Source organism: Eutrigla gurnardus (genome assembly GCF_963514095.1).
Source record: "Eutrigla gurnardus genome assembly, chromosome: 4".
Classification (NCBI taxonomy): Eukaryota; Metazoa; Chordata; class Actinopteri; order Perciformes; family Triglidae; genus Eutrigla; species Eutrigla gurnardus.
Genome location: NC_139918.1, coordinates 26520004 through 26542625, shown reverse-complemented (window position 1 = coordinate 26542625; position 22622 = coordinate 26520004). Strand labels below are relative to the sequence as shown.

The 22622-nt window shown below is 44.7% G+C and overlaps 1 protein-coding gene across 3 annotated transcripts in view; it reads left to right on the top strand.

The window, feature by feature from the left end:
- Nucleotides 1-1688: 1688 nt before the first annotated feature.
- Nucleotides 1689-22622, top strand: part of LOC311012363 (A-type potassium channel modulatory protein DPP6-like) — a 71586-nt gene continuing 50652 nt past the window's right edge. For 2 of the 3 annotated variants that reach the window (XM_084007799.1, XM_084007798.1), the window contains exon 1: nucleotides 17403-17633. In XM_084007799.1, the coding sequence (XP_083863925.1) occupies nucleotides 17442-17633 (192 nt within the window). In that variant the 5' untranslated portion in view covers nucleotides 17403-17441. Of the gene's footprint in view, nucleotides 1826-17402; nucleotides 17634-22622 lie in introns of those variants that run through there. The other variant, XM_084007801.1, reaches the window with a different exon arrangement.

Below are 22622 nucleotides of genomic sequence, written 5' to 3'. Positions count from 1 at the left end.
CAGCGGTGGAGGGTTACGTGGTTGTCCAGCTCCTCACAGGGTCAGAGAAACAAATCACCAGCGAGCTGTGAAAGCAGAGTAGATGTCTAACTCGACTGCCAGCTATAGCTGGACCATAATGTACTAAATGAACATCATGCTGGATTGAAGAAGACTTGAAACTAGAGATCGAGACCATAAACTCATGTTTACAATGTTTACTGAGATAATACATCAAGAGAGAAGTAGGACCATTTTCTCATAGACTTCTATACAAGAAGAGAGGAGTCGCCCCCTGGTGGCCAGCAGAGAGAATGCAAGTTTAAGGCACTTCTGCATTAGCTTCACTTTTCAGAACCGGTGGGGAATAATGGACACAATTAGGCTTGTCTTATTGTTCCCATTATAAAATAAGCAGATATGCCATGTAGGGTCTATACAGCCCTATGTTAAGCCCTAGTAGAGTGCCACGGACCCCCGTGGGTCCCCTGGGACCCCGCTTTGAGAATCACTGGTCTCAGGGCCGGCCCGTGGCATAGGCCGTATAGGCAAATGCTAAGGGCGCCGTCCATCGGGGGGCGCCACGCCAGTGCCACAAATGGTAAAAAAAAAAAAGAAAAAAAAAAGTTGAAATAATCCCACGTTAATTAAAATGCAAAGCAAAGCGTATTTAATAGAAATAATATTTGTAACAACATTACAACCCCCATTAGCATTAGGATAACGTTACATGATTCGCTAATTGCTAATCAATAAATAGCTAACGTTAGTTGACTGTTTTAACGTCAGTTAATGTTGTGGAGGGGGCTAAGTTGTTATGGAAAGTAATAATGTAAAGTTAGGTAATTACAGTACTCCCACCTTACATTCGTCAGGGACATTTGTATTAGATCTTTTAAGCATGTGTTTTGTTCCATGTTTTCTATGGTTGCCATGGCAACCATGTGTTTTGTTCCGTGTTTTTTTTTTTACGGTTGCCGTGGCAACCATGTGTTTTGTTCCATGTTACATGGTTTTGATCTTTGAAAGGGTGTACTTGCATTATTAGTTTCTTGTGAGTATATACACGACACTGCCGATGCAAGGGGGGCGCCACCTAAAATCTTGCCTAGGGCTCCAGATTGGTTAGGGCCGGGCCTGAACGGTCTAAATGTCTCCACATAAGCAGAAAGCCAGCCCAGTGTATTAATGTTTCTAACAGACTAAGTGGATTCAAACTGGTGGAAGTGAACCCCTTGAGGATCTTCGCTCCTGGGAGCAGACACGAAATATGCAAGTTGCTGATAAAGCCAGTTGCTTCAACTTCTCCCCTTTTTCTTTGTACACTAAAAACTGACCGTGAACCAGCTAATTTTTTTAAATATACGCAAATCATTCAAAGAAAACTGGAAAACCGTCGAAACTTTTCTGCGGATCATCGTGTCTCCCTCGCGAGCAGGAGGCGCGCGCGCAGCATGTAGAAACGCTTTGATTTACCATTGGACGACATTTTTTTTTTTTTTAAATAACATCACTACAGGTGGGTGGCGTTAAATGAACCGACTGCAGGATTGGGGCGCGTGCGTCGGCGAGCGGATGTCGTCACGTGAGGCTTTTTCAACGCGCAGGTTACAAGAAGAGAAGGGGGGATAGAGACGTTCTCGTGGGTGCGCGCGCGTGCTTACAGGCACGTGTGCTGGACATAGAGAGAGAGAGAGGCGGAGAGAGAGAGAGACATAGAGGGAGAGAGGGCGCGTAAAGTTGATTGTTGAGCTTCAGGTGAATCTGTTGTCTTATTGCAGACTCGACCATGAACTCATCAGCAGGTGCCGGAAACTACCGCCGGGGATCCACCAAGGGAGAGAAGGTAATCTATTTGAAGCTTCCTTCTTTTCCTCCACTTCTTCATCACATTCAGCCGCCGCTTCTTTCTTTCTTTCTTTCTTTCTAAACCATCGGGCTTTTTAAATCCACCGTCACACCGAAGTGGCGCAGCGAGGAGACGATTCGCTGCGGACTCATCATCACCTTCATCACAGTCTCTGATGTTGATTTCAAAATGCAACTTTAAAAAAAAATAATTGTATTATACCGCAGATTCCGTTTCCTTTCTGTGTCAACATCCAGTCATGTTATTTTGACACTCATCCATTCATGTGAGTGGTTATTTAATATCATCCTGCATTTTTCTGGAAACAAGAATTGCTTTTTGTTGTTGCTGTCAATGTCAATGTCAATTTATTTATAAAGCACATTTACAGACGGATTAGCCGCACCAAAGTGCTTCACAATAAAGTGCAATAATCAAGGAATAAACACAAAAAAGGCACAGAAAAGATCAAATAAAGGCACAAAAAAGAAAAGGGCTTCAGATAAAATAAGTTTAAAAGGTGCAATAAAAGAGTCCAGAGGCACTATACACTGGCACATAAAAGGAGACTAGCCAAAGGCAAGTGATTAGAGGTGAGTCTTTAAAAGGGACTTACAAATAGAGACTGGGCTGCATGGATGTGGAGGGGGAGGCAGTTCCAGAGTCTAGGGGCTGCTACTGCAAAGGCTCTGCCCCCCTAGTTTTTAGCCTGGACCTGGGTTCTTCCAGCCTCAGTTGGTCTGCTGACCGTAGTGCTCTGGAAGGAGGGTATCAAGGCAAAGAGGCACAAGCGTCTCCTCACTGCTAGTTCTCCACTTGCTTATTTGGAAGTTAAGTCTCGACAGACCAAATCATTTGATAAGATACTTGTTTGCAGAACTCGTGGCCTAAATGCAGCTTCTCCACATGCAGCCGAGCCAATTAGCTTCTCCAGATAAGAGTCTGCTTATTTTTCTATTCCCTCACAACTCTGACTTGATGGGTTGGTTTTTTAAACAACTTTAACTCTGTGTATCTGCCCAGATTGTAATTACCTACTTAGGTTAGATGAATTGGCCTGCCCTTTTTCGATATTCTCACAAAGCAACCACCACAAATCAACTCGTCCGAAAGCATTTGTATTTACTTTTAGCCCGCCCCAGCTATAGCACTCCCATAAATGCCATTTCCGAGCAAATGCTCGCATAAAAAAAGATCCAAAGTTGAATTAGACAGGGGGAAACACATCGATTTTGGGATGAAAAAATATGTTGATGGAAAGAATCAGTTTCCTTGCAATGTGTGAAATATTTAAATGGTGACAAATCTGCCTCTGGGCATGTCATCCCCCCCACAAAAAAACGTTTCCAGATCTGTAGTAGGCTATTTTTAGGCTGGTCTGTAAGCTGAATGAGACCTAGTGGCACATGCAGACCTCCAATTTCATTTCACTCACTAATGTGCAGTATTTTCTACATTATTAGGGGGAAAAACAATAAGAGGTGTAAAGCTCAATGTTTTTGCCCCATTGACTGACTGATCTTTGGCTTGTTTGTCTGACTGGTGATTCATTCATCTCCTCCCTCAGAGCTTGTAATAAATTATATGACTGGAGCTGACTCTTGATATCTCCCTCATTGAACCCATGCTGGAGTTAGTTTGCCCTCTGCTGGAGGCACAAAGTCACACACTTACTCCGGACCGAGCTCCTTCTCCAACTACATCTCCAAAGAGGTTTCTCTCATTATTTTAAACTTTTACGAGCCTCCAGTCAGCTTCTTTTTCAAACTCATTTTCACCACTGGCGATGAAAAGCTCTGTACATTTCCACTTTTTTTCTGCTGACACCACTTACTGTGCGGCTCGATTGCTATAGAAAAGCCCCAAAGTCCTGAAGAGGAAAGTTTCTGTGACCAAAGTTGGACTTTTTAAGGACTCCCAGATGCTGCAGCCTATTACATTTTTTACAATAATCCGCTGTCGATTTGCATAGAAAAGAAATCATTAAGTCTGGCTGTCGATATCCGAGCTGCCCACCGCTCTCAGAGGATCCAGCAAATTTGTAGAAATTGCAGCCATGTCTTCACAGAAACTCATTACGGCTGATTTGGTTATTATGATCCTTCCCTGAGAACGAGGGAGCTCTGACTTAGAGAGACTTACTATCCATATGGGTACATTCAAAATCATTATTTCTCTTGTTTTTCTTTTTCTTTGTTTAATGTATTTCGTACCTGACTGCCTGCCGGCTGGGATCGGCTCAAGTTCATCCACAACCCTGAATAGGATTAGCACTTATAGATAATGGATGATTGGATGGAAACTTATTTAGTTATTGGAGCAGTTTTTGATATCACTTTTTTTAGGATAATATTAGTATAAAGTGTCACGATCCCAGGTCATCAGTCACTGCAGTTACAGTGGTTCAAGCTTTCAAATCTTTCATCATGATAACAGTATGTTTAGGTCATTTCTACAAAAAAAAAAAAAAAAAAAACTGAGCCGTTTTGCAGATTTGCTACTTTATTTTGCAGTTTTACAAGTTTATTACAATGCAACAACCGTCATCTCTGCTAGCTAACTGCCCATGAATGTACAATTATGTTTCTAATTAATCATCCCAGCGTGTGACAACGCCTCGTTAAGGTCCTTAGGGTGATGATGTTGATGGTTTTATTTATATGGATTCAACTCGTCATCTTATGGGTGTTTTTTGATCAGGGATGGTTGGGCTAAGATGCTAGCTGTAGCCTTCACTTGTTGTCATAGCAACGGCAAACATCTGGTCAAGCAACTCGTTTACTTCCTTTATGATAAGTGAAAGCTACCGCTAGCATTTTAGGCCAGCCGTCCCGATCAATAAACACCCATAAGATGAGAGTTTGGCCTCATATGAATAAAAACCAACAATAATCATCAACATCATCACCCTAAGGACCTTTTTTCTGTGAGTATTGCCCCCCTCTCTCGGCTCTGTTTTTTTTTTCCTTTAGTGGCCCTAAAAGGCTGTCGTACATTTCTAATAAGAAAGAAGATGTTGTTTTGGCTTTTGAGGTAATATGCTATTCACTAAAATCAGGATATATATATTCGTCACGCAAAATATATCTAGAATTTAATTTCCAGCCTTTTGGAAGTTCATAATGGCTCATTACATTACAGTGTTGATTACAATCGTCCACATCTGCACTTTGTTGAGCTTTTTGTTGTTTTTTTTGTTTGCCTCGTTTGTCCTCAGCTGCTGTTGAAGGGTTTTTTAATGTTCTCTGTGGATGTTATGGCCATAACAGCTCTTGTAAAGAAATGACACCAGAGAGGATTCACATATGCCAGCGTCTAAACGGTGCTCTGCTAGGAAGAGAAACTGGGCTGTTACTTGGCCACGTTATTATCTGTGCAGTGTTTGAAGATGCTGCTCGTGCTGCTGTAACGCCAGAGTCCCATTCATCACTCCGCAGCCTCAGATCTGCAAATTTGAAAAAAAAAAAAAAAGCATTTAAATCGGATGGGAAGAGTCCTCGGCATCATTTAATCATACACAGACATGGAATCATCGGTATCCATTTGTTCCCTTCTACACCAGCAGAGCAGAAAATACACTTCATATTTCGTCCTCGTGGTGTTTTTGCCTCATCTGTTGTGCCGACTGCCTCCGGTGCCGCCCGTCGACTTGACGGGGGAGGCCGGTACCTCTAGTCTAGTAGGTCTAGACTTCCATCATTTGCATTTACTGAGAGTGAGACAGTCGGAGGCAGTCAGGCGTCTGACAGGGCCTCTCTCTCTGTTTCCAACATACCAATGCTATTGTTTCCCCCGTCTCTGCCCCAGACGATCAGGCACGCAGACCAAAAACAGATTTGAAGAAATCTTCAGCATTCAAAGTACATTTTCAAGGAGTGTGATCTAATCTGTTTGATCAGGTGGGTCTGAGAGCAGCTGCATCACAGCGGTTTGAAAGTGTGTGTGTGTGTGTGTGTGTGTGTGTGTGTGTGTGTGTGTGTGTGTGTGTGTGTGTGTGTGTGTGTGTCAAGGATTTACAGGCGCTCTGAGCTGCATGTTAAAGGTTCAAACTTTCACTGAAACCATTTGTATGCAGCAGGAAGATGTACGGATGAAATGCCTTTCAAAAAGCGTTCGGTATTCACCCGCCGAGCCCTCTGTATTTCTGCATTCAACTCTTGAATCGCCTGCTTAACATGTTTGTATTGCTGCCCACAACCGCTATTAACAGAAATGACTTTTCATTGTGCCGACGTGCACACACACACACACACACACACACACACACACACACACACACACACACACACACACACACACACACACACACATGCTACTATGCACACGTCTCGATACCATCTGTTTATTTTATCCAATGGCCACAGTGAGAGTGATAATGCGCTGGCGAAACAACAGCATATTGTTCAATGAAATGAAATTCAGAGACGGAGAAACAACCGGGGGGGGGGGAGTGGCGAGGGGACAACCCCGCTCAACAGCAGTCGTTTGTCACCGCTAACTGCTGAGCCGAGGTTCGGCCCTCCGGGGAAGGCTTGCTGTGGATGAGAACCAGGTTTATGAAAAGATTTCCAGGTTGTTTTTTTGTTTTTTTTGCCGGTTCCTGGCCACGCCACCGCTCCTGCATGGCTCCCCCCCTCCGCGGGGGGTTCATCTGTCGCCCTCGCCTCTAACAGATGACCTGATAGGGCTCCGTGGGTCGTAAGCCGCTTTGCATGTCGCTGATAAAGACGCATCGGAGGCCGATACGCGCGTTCCTGGACAGCGTTGTGTTCATATCTTTGCACCGCTGTCCCTTCCCCGAGCTCAGAGGTGGGGGAGCTGCTGGTCTGAGGAGTAAAACCACTACGAATGTGACTCCGGCATCCGCAGGGAGGAGCGCTGAAGGAGGAGGATGCTCGGGGCCTTCCAGTGGATTAGCCAGGGAAAGGTGCTGAGTCCGGATCAGAGCCTGGTTAAGGACATGAGGGGTTCGACGGCATCAAGAAGTTATGAAGTTTAGCTTGTAGCTTTCATTGTAACTGTAATTTATTTACTTAATGCACAATAAGACATTAATCTTATACAAGAGGAGATACATGATGCCAGGTTGGAGCAAATAGCTATTTTTCCACCTGTAGTCCCTTCAGGGCAGCTTGATGGAACAATAACCTATAAATTAAGTATAGAATGGAAAAGATGAATAAAAGAACAAACAAAGCAAAGACAACAAAAACCAGGACATCTGTCAGAAATAATTTCATGCTGCACGTAAAGAAACACACATAAAGAAACGCACATTTCTACACACATCCAGCGAGCACCGAACCCTTCGAATGTCCATTTCTACTTCAGACCTGCAGCCTCACCTAGCAGTATTGAAAACAGGGAGAAAAAAGCAAGACGAATTCGCCCATTAAGGATGAGTTGCTTCTTGAAATCCACGCAGTCGGTACTTTCCAGCCTTATTTATTGATTTGTTTATGATTTATCAATTTAATTCAGCGGCCGTAGACACCAGTTTAGCTCGACGCTTCCAAACCTAAACTGACGATTTCATTATCCCTGTAGGTGCGCGGTAATAAATCCAGCTTCGCCTCTGGATCCAGAGAACACGCTGATATGTGGGATCTAATAAGACCAACCAGCTCGGCGTCGTTGGGATTTCTGATGGAAACCGATCTTCAATCCAACGTCGCCATCGATTCGTCCCACAAAACTAAATAGATGATGTTTGCTTTTGACACCAGCGCTTAAAACGCTTTAACGGAACGAGTAAACGAGCTTCACGTAAACAGAAGAATCCGTGCGTGTGCGTTGTTAATCCTTCTGTCGACTGTGATAAAACAACGGCCGACCTTTTACACTAATTGCAATTACAGTGACTTACTGTGAGCCGGATGATGCTGATAATCACAGTGAGTGTATGTCACGGCTGTAAAATGTGACAAAAAATGAGTACTGAGGATGACCAATCAGGGCGCGCCTGTTTAAAGGACCCCGGGGAAATGTCATGGCACAAAATCAGCTTGTTAGCAGCATACGGCTATATCTACAAGCAGCCGTGTCTCGTATTAACTCAAAGGACTTTATTATTCCCCGGGACTGTCACTGGAGCAATTATTCTCTCAGATGAAACCTCGTCTCCTGTGGTGTGCATGCAAATATGAACTTTAGCTCATCTTTATCCTCCGCGTAGAGTACGGCTTTTTACACACTTTCCTGATTAACACGAGATTAAAAAAAAACAACTGTCAGCCTGCAGCTGTTCTTTGTGTTTTTTAATTCAAACTTTTATCGCCTCACGTTCTGCGATTACAACGCCTACCCTTAACTTAGTGCCGCACTTTATCAACCGCTCCTGTCGTTGTGGGTTTTTTGGTGTCCGTGTGCAAATCAAACTTGTTAAAATATGAGCTGAAGCCCGGCGCTCGTTAGTGATAAACTGCTGAGTCTTCACTTTAAACGAGTCAGTGAGTCACGGCCAGAAAGAAATTCAGCTGACTTTTGAATATTATAAGTATTTACGAAGCGCCGTGAAAACCTCAAACTACTTCCTGTCCACGGGGCATAAAACACGCCGCCGTCTGTGAAATACGAACACAGACGTCCCAACTTTTATTATATTCACTTCTCAGATGAATATTTGGTGTTATGATTGGAATGCTGCACGTTTTTGCTCATGCATATTAAATTAGGCAACCAGCCTCCGTAGCTGTGGAAAGTAAAACGCCTGTTAAAGGTTGAGAAGGTCATTTGGAAAAACCACAGAAACTTTGACTTTGAAAGCATCGCCGAACTGGCAAAGCCCCGCCCCCTTAGTTCAGACCTCTGTTCAAAGCCCCACCCCCTTAGTTCAGATCACTGTATAAAGCCCCACCCCCTTAGTTCAGACCTCTGTTCAAAGCCCCGCCCCCCTCAGAACGCCAAACGAGTGCTCCAGATCAGCAGGAAGTAAGCTTTGACAGACAAGCAGGCCGTCCAATCAGTATCTCCGGCCCGACTTTTCTGATTGGACGGGGTTTTACAGTCCTCCCACGGCCACAGATTACTTTTTTTAAAATGTTTTTTTCATATCAGAACTAATGTATTCATTACTATCGGTATGTTAGAAAGATTTAAAGTAATATAACAGGAAGTGTTTCTGAATGGAATCACCTACTCAACCTTTAAACGTCCACGCGGCCTCGCCGTCTCGATGTCACACGCAAGCAAAAACGGCGGGACAGCTGCGTCGATACGAGCTGTGATTGAAACTGGGTACGGCTGATCGACTGTGTGCGTTAGCCTCGTGAGTCACCGCTCTCCACTGAGTTATGAATGCTTCGCTGTTGAATGCTGGCCGGCTCGGTGCTTCTTGTTAAAGTCACTTGAGCAGATTAGATTAGGCAAAGCAGAGGCGTGTTGGGATTTTATTCCCACTTTCCCACGGCTCCGTCCGTTGGGAAAGTGGGAATCTCAGGATTCTATCCACGAGGCACAAACACCACATAAATAACGCAACGGTGTGGCTTGTGCCAGGCTTCTGTCCTGTTAGCATGGCTTGATGGGTGTGTGTGTGTGTGTGTGTGTGTGTGTGTGTGTGTGTGTGTGTTGGGTTGTATTTTACGATGTGGAAGGCAGGCAGCATAAATATTACTCGGGCCTAATCACAACCCGGCTGCAACGAGAACTGAATTGATCCAATTCTTGGTAATATGAGAACACGCTCAGATTGGAAAACACACGTAAGGAAAAAAAGCCCTGCAGGCAATATTATTATGTTGAGAAACAAGTTGTATTTATTGTTTATATACATACATATATATATATATATACACACACAATATTACAATTGAACTCCAGCTTGAGAAAAAGTCTTGTTTGGAGAGTTTAAGTGCGTGTGAGGGAGGGAGGAAGGACGAGATAAGGAGCAGCCTGAGCAGAGGAGATGCCCCCCCCCCCCCCCCCCCGCCCCTCCCTCCCCAAACAGCCCTCTTGTGGAGGCAATGCCAGTGTCTGTGTGATTGATTCACCCAGCGAGGAGAGCGGGAGGCGTTTCGGTTGGGCTTCTAGACCCCCGGGTCATCCTCTCCCTTAGCTGGAGGGGAGGGAGGATGGAGGAGGGAGGAGGGTGGAGGGGGGGAGAACTTCTCTGGCACCTCGAGCAGGCTCAACTTCACAGCACAAAGGTGTGAGCAAAGCAAGCGGAGGGGAAGGAGAGTGACACTTCTCAGCATGTCCGTCCTCATCGCCACACAGCTGAAGATCGACACCGGCGCCCCTTCCAGAAGGGTAAGGGCCCTTTTTTAAACATCTGGCTGTTTATAACAGCTGGACAGGTAGGGAGGAAGTGTGGAGGAGAGGGAGGGGGGCTTTCACGTCTCAGCATCCCCTCCTGAGGAGCTTGATGGACAATCCCGTAATTTTCTGTCTGCTAATGCATATGCTGTGGGGAACGCTTACCGCCTCATTGCTATTCTCTGTGATGTGACTGCTCGCCATCGTGGGAACGGTCGGGTGGAAGCGTGTACAGATACGTGCACGTCCTCGTTGGCATGTTCGGAATTTCAACCGTTTTGTTTACTCTTTGTTTTGTCTGAGAAATCATTCCGGCGGCGTTGAGGGAAGCTAATTGCTCAGCTCTGACTTTAAGCTGCTCTCTTGCATGCAAATGTGCTGCGAGGGAGATCGATGGAGAACAGAAGTTTGAGGAGAACTTTCTGTTGTTCTTTTACATTTGTGACATTTTACTCATGTCTCACATGTTGCCTTTTAAATCACTTTGTTTTTATTCTATTTATCTATTTTTTTATACTTAGATGTTACATTGTTTGGCGTTCTGTGGAAAGAAAACGAAGAATTTCATTGTACACGTTTCTTTATGTGCATATGATCATAAACTCTTTGAATCTTGAATCTTAAGCGATGAGATGTAAGAATGATCTGATGGTGATTATTCCAGGTGTTGGTGGTGTGAATACATGAATACTTTTCATAGTGGATGAGATGTATGTTGAGCCATATGGAATATTAAATAACCAAAGGGGCATTGTGGTATAACCCGTAGTACCAGCATGCATCTGAATGTCTGAATGAAAAAAAAAGAAAAAGCGGGCGAGGCAGAGTGGTGTAGATTATGTCTCACACTTCTCATGTGATAAGCTCCCTCATTTCATTCACCCCCCAATGCTGCCCTCGCTTTGCTACACACACACACACACACACACACACACACACACACACACACACGCATGTTCTCCTCATCATGCACCGCTGTCACATCCACGGTTGTAGTCCGCTGCTCCCCCTCAAACCTAGCCACAGTCTATTCTGCCACCATCAGCCGACGTTAAACTCCATTTCCTGCACTGACTTATCTGTTACCATTTCAATTTGGACTCAGTGCATAGCTTTCCTTTCCATGCGTAGCATACCGGAAGGTTCAGCACTTATTCCCCGTAGAAGATAATAATAATGTGGCAGTTCCAACAGGTGACACGCTCAGCCGATTTCCGTTCTGGATTCAAAGTTGAATTTGACACATGGATCGGTGGAGAGTTTTGCTAGAATATAATGTGAATCTTTAGTGTGGCTTTCATAAATACTATGCATTAATTGTGTGACTCTACAGTGTTTAAGGTTGTCATGGCATCTTGTCAAGTGAATATGGGACGAAGTGAATTCAGGGACCGCCTTGGTGATTTGTGGAAGCCTCCCGATTTTTATGCACAACTGTGATAAAGTGTGGTGACTTGCAGCACCCGGTAATTGAATTCACTGGCTTTACATGCTACTGAATGAGCCAAGAGTTGTAACGTGGCGTTGGGGGGTGTATTTCAGCGATAACGTATTCCTCTGCACATCCCTATTGACTCTGGCCTTCGCTGAGACATAATTACATTTTGATAAACACTGACAGAGAGAAATGTTTCTGAGAGGGCGAGTGTGGGATAATATTTCTATAGACATAACATTGTGATGGAAAAAGTGTCAGATATATATTATGTATAGCTATCTAGAGAAGGGCTCCCACAATTGCAACTTAAAAAATGTCTTCTTTATATTTTTTCAATCTTATTATTATTATTATTATAATTGGGTATATTATTATTTGTATTATTATTATTATAATTGGGTAGATTATTATTATTATTATTATTATTATTATTATTATTATTATTATTATTATTATTATTATTATTATGACTACTCTAAATCTTTGGAACTCGTCATCCGGGGTATCTGTAAACAGGAAGTAGCTTACGTTTCTGCCGTACGGGCTACCTGTCGGCTGCAACTTGATACCCTACTTTTTAGCCTCCATTTGTTCACATTTTGGGCAAAGTTACACCATTAAAAGTACGCCGAATTAGCTGTAAGCGGCTTCTGTTCCCAACGTAACCGTGGATGTACAGATAACTATCGCTGGATTACTTTTATACCGAAGAAAACCTAAAAACGCGGTGATTTTTAAGTAAATTCTGACGTTACAAACAGCGTCTTTTTATTATTGCTTTGTAAACCGGTTTTTAAGGCGTTTATTCAAAGATGGACGTCGGACATAAGGACATCCTCGGAAAGGGTAAGTCTCACTGAATCTAGAAACTCTATAGGTGTATTATGTCTGTGTGTTTAGAGGCTAATGTTGACGTAAAACTCCGGGAAAGTAGCTAACTGCGTTACGGGTGTTTTTAAAGTAGCCGGCTAGCTGCTTCCGTGGAGCACGTGAGTAAATCCAACGCTGTGATTGGCTCAGCTCTTGCTGGGGAATCGTCAGTGTTCGACTAATAAACACCAAATGGAAAGTGGTGCAAACATCTGCCATGCATGTAGAGAGGCCGGTTTCCTTTCCATGCGGCTGAGTGATGTTCAGAGGAAATAAGATATTAGGCTACTGCGTTCCCGCCAGACGTTGATTGATTGATCGATCTGTTTGCTCTTCCGTCCAATTAATCTGTGAGATGAGTCATTTCGTTGCTGTGTGTAGAAGGATGGCAACGGTTGCTTTTCAGTTAATGCAAAATGTGTCCATCATAACTTACATTAAATCTCTCTCCCTCCCCTTCTCCATCTCTCCCTCTCCTTTTCCATCTCTCCCTCTCCCTTTCTCCCTCTCCTTCTCCCTCCCTCCCTCTCTCCCCTCACTCTATCTCTCCCTTTCTCCCCCTTCTCCATCTCCCTCCCTCTCTTTCTCGCTCCCTCCCTCACTCTCCCTCCCTCTTTCTCTCCCTCTCCCTTTCTCCCTCTCCTTCTCCATCGCCCTCCCTCTCTCCCCTCACTCTATCTCTCCCTTTCTCCCCCTTCTCCATCTCCCTCCCTCTCTTTCTCGCTCCCTCCCTCACTCTCCCTCCCTCTTTCTCTCCCTCTCCCTTTCTCCCTCTCCTTTTCCATCTCCCTCCCTCTCTCCCCTCCCTCTATCTCTCCCTTTCTCTCTCCTTCTCCATCTCTCCCCCTCTCCTTCTCCCTCCATCTCTTTCTCGCTCGCTCCCTCACTCTCCCTCCCTCTTTCTCTCCCTCTCCCCCTCCCTTTCTCCCTCTCCTTTTCCATCTCTCTCCCTCCTCTCTCCCTCCCTCTTTCTCTCCCTCTCCTTTTCTCCCTCCCCTTCTCCATCTCCCTCCCTCTTTCTCTCCCTCTCCCTTTCTCCCTCTCCTTTTCCATCTCTCTCCCTCCCTCTCCTTTTCTCCCTCCCCTTCTACATCTCCCTCCCTCTCTCCCCTCCCTCTATCTCTCCCTTTCCCTCTCCTTCTCCATCTCTCCCTCCTTCTCCATCTCCCTCCCTCTCTTTCTCGCTCCCTCCCTCCCTCTCCCTCCCTCTTTCTCTCCCTCTCTCGCTCTCCTTCTCCATCTCTCTCCCTCCTCTCCCTCTCTCCTCCATCTCTCTCCCTCCCTCTCCTTCTCCATCTCCCTCCCTCCCCCTCTCCCCTCCCTCTATCTCTCCCTTTCTCTCTCCTTCTCCATCTCTACCTCTCATTCTCCTCTCTCCCCCTCCCTCTCTCCCTCTCCTTCTCTCCCTCCCCCTCTCTCTCTCCATCCAACCCCTCTGTCACTCTCTCTCTCTCTCTCTCCCTCCCTCCCTCCCTCCCTCCGTGTGTGTGTCATATATGTATGTATGTATGTATGTAGTATAATATAGTAGTATAGTATAGTAAAACATTTTTCATATTAGCATTTTTTTTTGCATTTTTCTTCATGTGTGACAGTAAATCGTGAAGCTGAAACAGAAATATGTTGTTATAACACTTTCACATGTTTTCTGTTTCTCATGCTAACGAAGCTGAAGTGACCGTTGGGATTTTGCCTGCAGGCGTTTCTTCCTCGGAGTGTTGAGAGCATGTGAGCGCCGATATTTTGTCTTAATTTACAGCAATGAGCCCGTTTATAATGAGATTACATTTTCATTTTCATTTCTGTGATATCGTTTGTGTTGTAAATCCCTCTCTGGGACTTTAAAAAGTCAACTCACCCAGGGTGTTCGTGAGCCCTAAAGCGATCACTCGCAGCGTCGTATGTACAAGTGCACACAAATTACATCTGTTTATGAGCTTGAAACATAATTGCAACGCCACTTATCACACCTGAAGTAACTTTTTTAGTTGGAACTGGCTCCAACAGCACCATGATCTCTCCTCAGAGGCTCTTAGAGATGCTGCAGCATCATCATCATCACTCATTCACAACATGTGTTCTTCTGCACACAGAATTCTTTATTTTCTACTCATTATATCTTCCGGGTCAGAACGTTTGGCCCTGAACTCCTTCAACATTTTTCTCCCTCCATTCAAACACAGAATATTCAACTCACTTGGGAATCCACTGCGTCTATTTTTCTAATTGATGATATTCATATTTTCAGAGATATTTAATTAGATTTTTGACGTTTTTTTCTGTTTCCCATTTCCTTTCATTACATTTCAAGCATTTTCAAAGCACATGGAGTCATTCAGACTTGCAGATAGAAACTCCATTTAAACTGTGAAACATTCACAAAGATTAGGACTGTTTCACATTAATTCAACTTTGTCACAGCATTCATACTTTTTCTCAAATATTGGTAGCTTTTCCAACAAACCCTATTATTAGTTTTTATGTATTCTGGACATTATTCAAAGTTTTCAAAGGCAGCTGGGGAGCGTTCACAACAGCAAGTTCTTCATACCGTCTCTAGTTAGAGCTGTTCTTACATGAACCTGCACGTTTTGCAGTGGATGACTGCGGCGGTGTTTGCGAGCGGGCACGGTGCCGCTGCTGTGTCTGCGAGGAGGCGATAGGCGAGGCGGTGCTGAGCCGATGGCTCCCGGAGAAGGTCCTGAGGGGAGTGTTAAGGCAGCCAGGCGGTTCTCAATGGCTCCCAAACAAGGTGAGGGAGATTGGAAGACATCTATCTTAGAGGCTGGGATGGATGTCAAGTGACTCGGACCTATTTCCCCAGAGGGGGGGCAGACCCAGGAAAGGCTTTTATGAACCAGAGAAACAAACGATGACGGGGACCGAGGCGAGTCCGGGATGCTCAGGCCCACAACATAAATCTCCTCTGCAATTAAAGAGAATCACACAAGTTCGGTTAATTCATGAATCACACTCAGCAATTGATTGAAGGTGAAGAGAAAAGGGGAGGGGGGGGGGGGGGATAAGGAACTAACTTTTAATTAGACCAAGACAGAAATGTCCCATATACTCGCTTTCGAATGAATGACCAAACCTTTGAAATCAATATTCTGTATTCTAGATACATATCCTATTAGAGAGATTACATTCATAATTCAAGCCATGAATCAGTGAGCCTCCAGCTCTTCTTTCAGAGCCGGAGATGACTCACCATTTGTCAAAAAAAAGTAAAAAAAGAAAACCCAAAACATTTAATTGAAACTGGCTCTTTGTTCAAAATCAAACAGAATATATTTTGCTTTTGTGTTGCGTGCGCCTCGAGTTCTCACTTAACGGGAGATGCAAAAGCAGTGTTCCATAGACTGTGCATGCAAGGGGCTTCTTTTAAAGCCGTGCTGCTTTTGAAGCAGCACCAATGTGAAGATGACCTATTTCCCAGAAAGAAAATCTGGCGGCGGCCCCGGTGGTGGTGGAGGTGGTGGTGGTGGTGGTGGAGGAGTGACGGTTCGGCGCTGTCACAGTGAGAAGCTGAGGGCTGTTCGCCCGGCGGTGGCATCCGTGACGGGCCGTGGCAGAGATCTCAACACTGTGACTCAAGAGCCTTCCCCTTCCCTCCATCCCTCCATCCCTCCATCCCTCCACCACACATATCAGCCAATATTCTGCTTTTACCAGAGAGCTGCATATCTGTGTGTACAAGCATGGACTGTAGTTTATTAGCTGAATGTGTGGCTGTGGACTGAAAATGTAGAAGAAGGGAGACTGTGTTGTATTTAGCCAGAGACACGTCTGCTGTTTGATATTATTTATGAAGATGCTGCACCATATTTATCATGCCTTTTTATGTTGTCTATGCTGTATAGATTAGCTGTACAGTTATATAAATATCTTTTATATATATATTATATATTATTTATGGAAGTCATTTATTCCCTCGTTCTGGGGAAGATGAACGAGTTGTGTTTTAGATTTCTGTTTATTACTGTGACTGTATTTTCTGACTATTTAAAATAAAAGTAAACAGTGTAAGTAGTGTTTTAGCATTAGGGTGATTTTTTTTCTCTCAGGAAATGTGATGAAAAACGAGCCTGTTCGTTGCTCTCACACCTGAAGCAGAGGTGTGGTCCAGCCTGCCCTAATCCGGCGCGCCACAGAGAGGCACTCGAGCTCCGTCCTGGGACACGCATGTAGACCTATGATCAATGGAAAACCTTCTGGTGAAATCATCATAAATGAGCGCGACTCGTTGGTAACAGGCTTTAAATCACGCGTCATCCAGGTGATCACGCGGTGCCGGTGTGGTGCACGCTCGTGCGTAAAAACAGCGCCCGGAGCAGCGCGGTGACACACTCTCTCTCTCTCTCTCTCTCTCTCTCTCTCTCTCTCTCTCTCTCTCTCTCTCTCTCTCTCTCTCCCCGTGCACGGTCACTTCTCATGCAGAGCGCGTCTGCGGAGAGAACCGCCGGGCTCTCTGCGTCCTTCACCCTCCTCCTCCTCCTCCTCCTCCACGCGTGAGGTCGGGGTCCGCCAGAAACAAGAGTCCAAAGTCTCGAAACATTTCTCTTTCTTGCACATTTTTTTTTTTTTTTTTAATTTCCCCGGACCATCGTCGGGGAGTCTGGCGGGGAGGAGGGGGATCACATCTCTGATCGTAAAACTCGTGCGCATCCGGCCGCGATCCCGCTGTTGAAGGAGGCATCTGAACTGAGGAGACAGCGTGTTGTGAATACAGATGAGCAACTATTGACACCTTCAGCCCACCAGTCTGCCGCCCGGAGACAGCCACACACACGGACGTCGCCGCGCAGGATTCCGGCTTCACACCGCTCCAGCACTCCAGGTCGCGATCATTGATGCTTGTTGTGCTCGATATCTTTTTCTTTTTTTTTGCTTTTTGCTTCACTGGCTGGCATCGCTTCCCCTCGTAGCGCACAGGAAGACCATTAGACCCCCCCCCCCGCCCCTCCCCACCCCACCCCCCAAAAACCCCCTCCGACTCCGTGGCTCTGATGCTGTGAGTTGCTTTTCCATCAGAACTGGACCTATAATATGGCTTCGCTGTATCAGAGATTCACCGGGAAGATCAATACGGCCAATTCCTTCCCGCACCCACCTGAGGCCAGTCACCTCCTCGGCGGGCAGGTCGCGGATGAGGAGAACGCCGCCAAGACAACCCAGCAACTGGTCGACGGGAGAGCTCACGTCCAGTACCGCAACAAAAGCTCCAGGGAGGATGAGGATGTAAGACTACTTCTACTTTTTTATTCTCCGCTTTCTGCAGAACTCTCCAGACGTTCAGTTTAGTTTAGTTTAGGCTGAGAGAGAATCATTGGAGATGTATGAACTCTTGTTGGTTACAAGAAAGTTGTAAAACGTTGCTTTTTATTCACTTTTGCTAGAATTTGTGTGTTTTTTTGTTGCTTTGTGTTCGTTTGCACTGCTTTCCTCTCCTGGGACAAACAGTGTGGTGTCTGTTTTTGGTGAAATATGAAATGAGAAGGTGATAAATGACATCTGGTTTTCCTTTAGAGGGTCCACGTCCTCGACACAGATGAGGACGGTGGGCCGACTGAAGGTCCGACTCTCTGTGGTTGTTTCTGTGCCTGCTTTCCTCTGGCGCTGTCCGTGGTGCTGAAATGGCAAAGAACAGCATTTGCTCATTAATGGTGGCAAAACATGGATGTAGACTGTGATGTCACCTGCAGTTTCTTTTGTTGTATTGATCGTTTTAAAGCTTTCATGTCGTTTTCTTTTTGCTGAAAATGTAAATGTCGTGAAAAGGGGTCCTGGAGAACGCTGTAGGCCTCCTGGTAGATCATCACCTGCCACGGCTTGTTACTCAGTTTGTGTTTTCAGAGATACTTTGAGAAATGAAACTCATGCAGTTTGGATCCAGAACTATCAAGCAACGTTTGGAAGATCTGTGTGGTTTGGCTGGTTTGGTCCATGAAGTTTGGTCATGTTGTCATCGTAGGTCATAAAGGAATGAATTAAGTTGTGAGCTAAAGTTTATTAATTTAGCCTCATAGCTATTAGACTTTCCTGATAGAAGAAGTAAGGCTTTACTTTTGTCCGCTGGATGAAACTACATGCAGTGATTTTAGAGCTTTGTAACATTTAATTTTCTTTGCCTGAGAATTCTGACACAGCAAAATGCAGAACAGCAACTATTTTTGTTGCCTCCATTGTGCTTTTTTCTTTATATCGTGTTTTTTTTTAACCTTGATGCTCTGATGAGGCGACTTGCTGTTCTACTCGTGTCGCTGGTTCGCAGTTTACTCTATTTTATCTTTAAATAGCCGCCAACACTCTGTTGCTCCTCTGAATTATTGATGTCGTCACATGAGGCGATGATGTTGGCAGCACTGACACGACAACACCTATAGGCTGAACCTCGGTGCTCGTCCCCCACATTTCCTTTCCTTTTACATTTAGGTCATTTAGCTGTGGCTGTTTAATATTTGTCAAAAGAAAGAAATCACAACATATCATTGCTGATAAAGTAAGAGCTAAAAAATAGAAACAAGTGTTAGGTCCTCGTCTGAGTAAAGTAGTAGCTGTTCAGCAAACATACCTTTTAACCTTTTAATGTTCATTTGAACATGATACTTGTGATTTTGTTCCCCCTCTCCCAGTTAAAGCTTGGGTTTGGATTCCAGGAGTGTGGCCAGGAGCCGTTACTGTGCTGCGAGATTTCCAACATATTTCTTAGGCTTACACCGTTGACCTTGAGGTCACCTTTAGTCCCGATGTCCCCCTGAGTCGTGCTGGAGCATGAAATTGCCTTTAGCCTCAGGAGATGAGGAGGCCATTTCAAAGGAACGTTCGGCTTTTTCCGACGCCCCCCTCTGTGAAACGCATTGTTGTTGTTTCCACTCATTTTGCAGAGGGAGCCGACACAAACTGACTGGGAAATAACTTAAATGAAAATATTTACCTGCACTGCTGTTCAGTCTGTTTCTAAAACAGTCCCAGATGGAGGGCACAGCCTCTTATTTGACCAAATCTGGTAAAAAAAATGGAAATAATTAGATAGTTTTATTTATTTTTTGGTACAAATGTTTACTGCAGTGTGTGTGTGTTGCTGGATGGATTGGTGTGTGTGAGCAACAGTATTATTTTTTAGTAGAGTTTGAGTCGCCTAGGGAGACATCAGCTGTAGTTCTTTCTCCTCGTCAGCAGCTTTACTGCTAATAGAAACCCACAAGTGTCCTTAATTAATCGCCGTTGTGTATATAAAGGTGAAATACGCCGACATCTTCGCCCTCCGACCGGAGCCCCTAGACGCTTTTATCACCTGGCTGCTATTGACTTTTTTTTTCTTTTTGTGTGCAGACAAAAGCAAGGGCAAAATGGAAAAAAAAACCCTGCCTCTCTCTGTTTGTGTCTCACATCAGGAGACGCCACATAACTGGAAGAATAAATCCCATAATGCAACACAAGATGACACCTTTCAGGAAATCATTGAAACACAGATAAAAGAACAAATATGTTTGTGTTATAACTGATACAATAAAATTAATACAAAACCAGTGAGCATAAAAATGATGTGAAATGTTTGTACGACAAAAATGGTGTGGTACATTCTCACAGTCTAAATAGCAGATATATTTACTTTCTATTGCATTCCTAACTGACTTAAACTGGAAAGAAATATTTTATTAGTCGTTAAAATCAGAGATTCAAAGGAGGTAATGCAGTTTTTGTTGTTGTTTTCCAGTCACACTTTCACTTTAAGCTCCCACTTTAGGAGTCCAGCTGGTTTTGTCTCTGTGCTTTTAAAGTTTAAAGTTTTTCTCAGAACACTTTCTGATCTTGATGTGTTTTATTTAAATCTTACATCTATTTTTATACTGTTAATAATAACAGAAGATGTATATTTTATCAGCAAACATAACATTTGAATTTCAATACGTCGCTGCTTGCTTCTTGTGTTTTTTTTATGGCAACTGTCACTTCATATTTACCTATCAGCACGAGTCGAGTGGGAAACCTAATTTCCCACAGGCCTTACAATAATCTGACACCAGCACGCGGCTCTATATTGCTTCAGTATTTTTTCCTCTCTCCTCCTCGGGGACAGATTTTTGATTAAAAGTATATCACTGGAATTTACGTGTGACAGAAGGAAAGTAGGATCTTCTCCCGGAGGAGGCTGCTGGTTTGGAAACATTGAGGTTACCGAGGCAACGTCTCCGGGGATGAAGACGAGGAGCTGTTAGCTATGAGCTTTGTCTTTTTTTAGATTTCAGGATGTTTCCTTTGCGTTTGAGTTCATCCAGCAAAGCGCCGTTATGCCTGCGTTGTCTCTGAAATGAATTTGCTTTAAAAGTTTTCACCTTGGTACAATTATACTTTGCATAATTGTGTTATCCTGTTACCGGATTGCAGGAAACAGGAGTGAGAAAAGGAGGGGAATCATAAATCACCCTGACCATGTGATTAAAGTGTAAAATTTAATTCAGATACCTGGGGCACACACACACACACACACACACACTGCCTGTCCTCTATAACTCAACTGTGCCTTCTACTTAAAGATACTCCCAATTGGAGTGAAACCGCTTGGCCCAGTTTCCGAGTCTCGGTTTAGCCGTGCGCTTCCTTTTTCTCGAGGTCCGTAAAGCTCCGATAAATCAGCCAGACGGAGCTCGCAGCCGGATGAAAGAAAGCGACGTGATAGGCGGTCCTCGTTATCTCCGTGGCTAGCTGCATACTTCAGGTGAACACAGTCCAGCACATAAAGTGGTGTTTTACCTGCAGTTCTATCCGACCACGGCACTCGCAAAGATGTAGAACACCTGTTAGAAATGTCACTTCATGGTGGGAAATATCAGCATGACCTCTATACTGTTTGTTCTCCTGTTTTGTCTTCAAACGTGGTCGTTGTATCTGGAGCATATGTGTGATTCAGGGGAGGCTGCAGCTGATGACGTCGCCCCATCCTCCGGTTGCTCCTCGCTGCCAGTTAGGGCTCTAAGCACCATTAGCTGTCAGCGCCATGTTGAGAGCCTTTTAGAGGAAATCTTTGTCTGTCTACTGTTTGCTGCGAAGCAGGGAATGTACACTGGGTTTTAGAGCTTCTCCCCAAAAAAATGCCATGAATGTGGTGAGAGTGAACCAAAATGGTAAAGTTTCAGGCCCCAAAAAACGAATATGGTGAGCTGAAGGATGCTGAAAGGGGAACTAGAGTTTGATGTAATTCTCAGTGAGATCATCTATGACCCCTTTCATGTGGCACATAGTCATCCATCCATTGTTCAATATAGAAATATCGATCATAGCAGCTTTAAGGTCGTGGCTGGATCGTCGTCATAACAAAATGTGTGCTTCGAGACACAAAACAAAACATTTAACCCCAAATTTTAAAGGCTATTTGCAGGTAAATTAAAGACAAACATATTAAGATGTATCATGAACTAAAAGTAAAACCAAATGAAATAAAAGACGGATAAGGAAATAAAAGACAGGACACACAAGATGACATGCTGTCGCCAGACGCAGCTCCTCCCGGAGGACAGCATCCTCAGCATCCTCCGTAAGACCTCTTGCTCGCCGTTGCCATGGTTGCAAAGGTGAAGAGGGTGAGGCTGTATATACGCTCTGGGAGCACACACACACACACACACACACACACACACACATGCTGCTGCTGCTGGTGACTCTGACTGCCATCTGGAGATGACGCAGCTCTCACATTACACGCTGAGCGACCTGCGCCGGCGTCGGCATGCGTCCACGGTAACCAGCGTTTTCCTCGTCCCTCCCCTCCGGCTCTGTATGAATATCAGCCTCTCCCGTCTCCGGGCGCTCGCTCGCCGCCCGGTTATTTTGCTATTTAGTTTTTTTTAAATGTTTTATTTTTCTCAACAGCTCATCCATCCTTCACCCAAACACCTCAACGCTCCGTTGATGAGCCATCCATCACCCCCCCCCCATCACCACCACCACAGACCTGTCAACAGTGCGTCAGCAGGCTGCTGCCTCGCTGGAAGGCTGGGCCTCCCCCCCTCTATGATTTACTTTATTTCCACGCGAGCTGACAGTGGATATTAGTCAGTGTTTAAATACAGAGGAGCCTTATTGCTCCCCGATGAGACGCAGACCCAGCAGAATGGTTGATGCATTTTCTTCTCTGAACGTCGTGTGAACTGACAAACAAATCATCGGCTGTCGTCGAGCCGTCGAGCGTTTCATTCAAGTCACGTTCACGATCCTCCTCCACTTGTG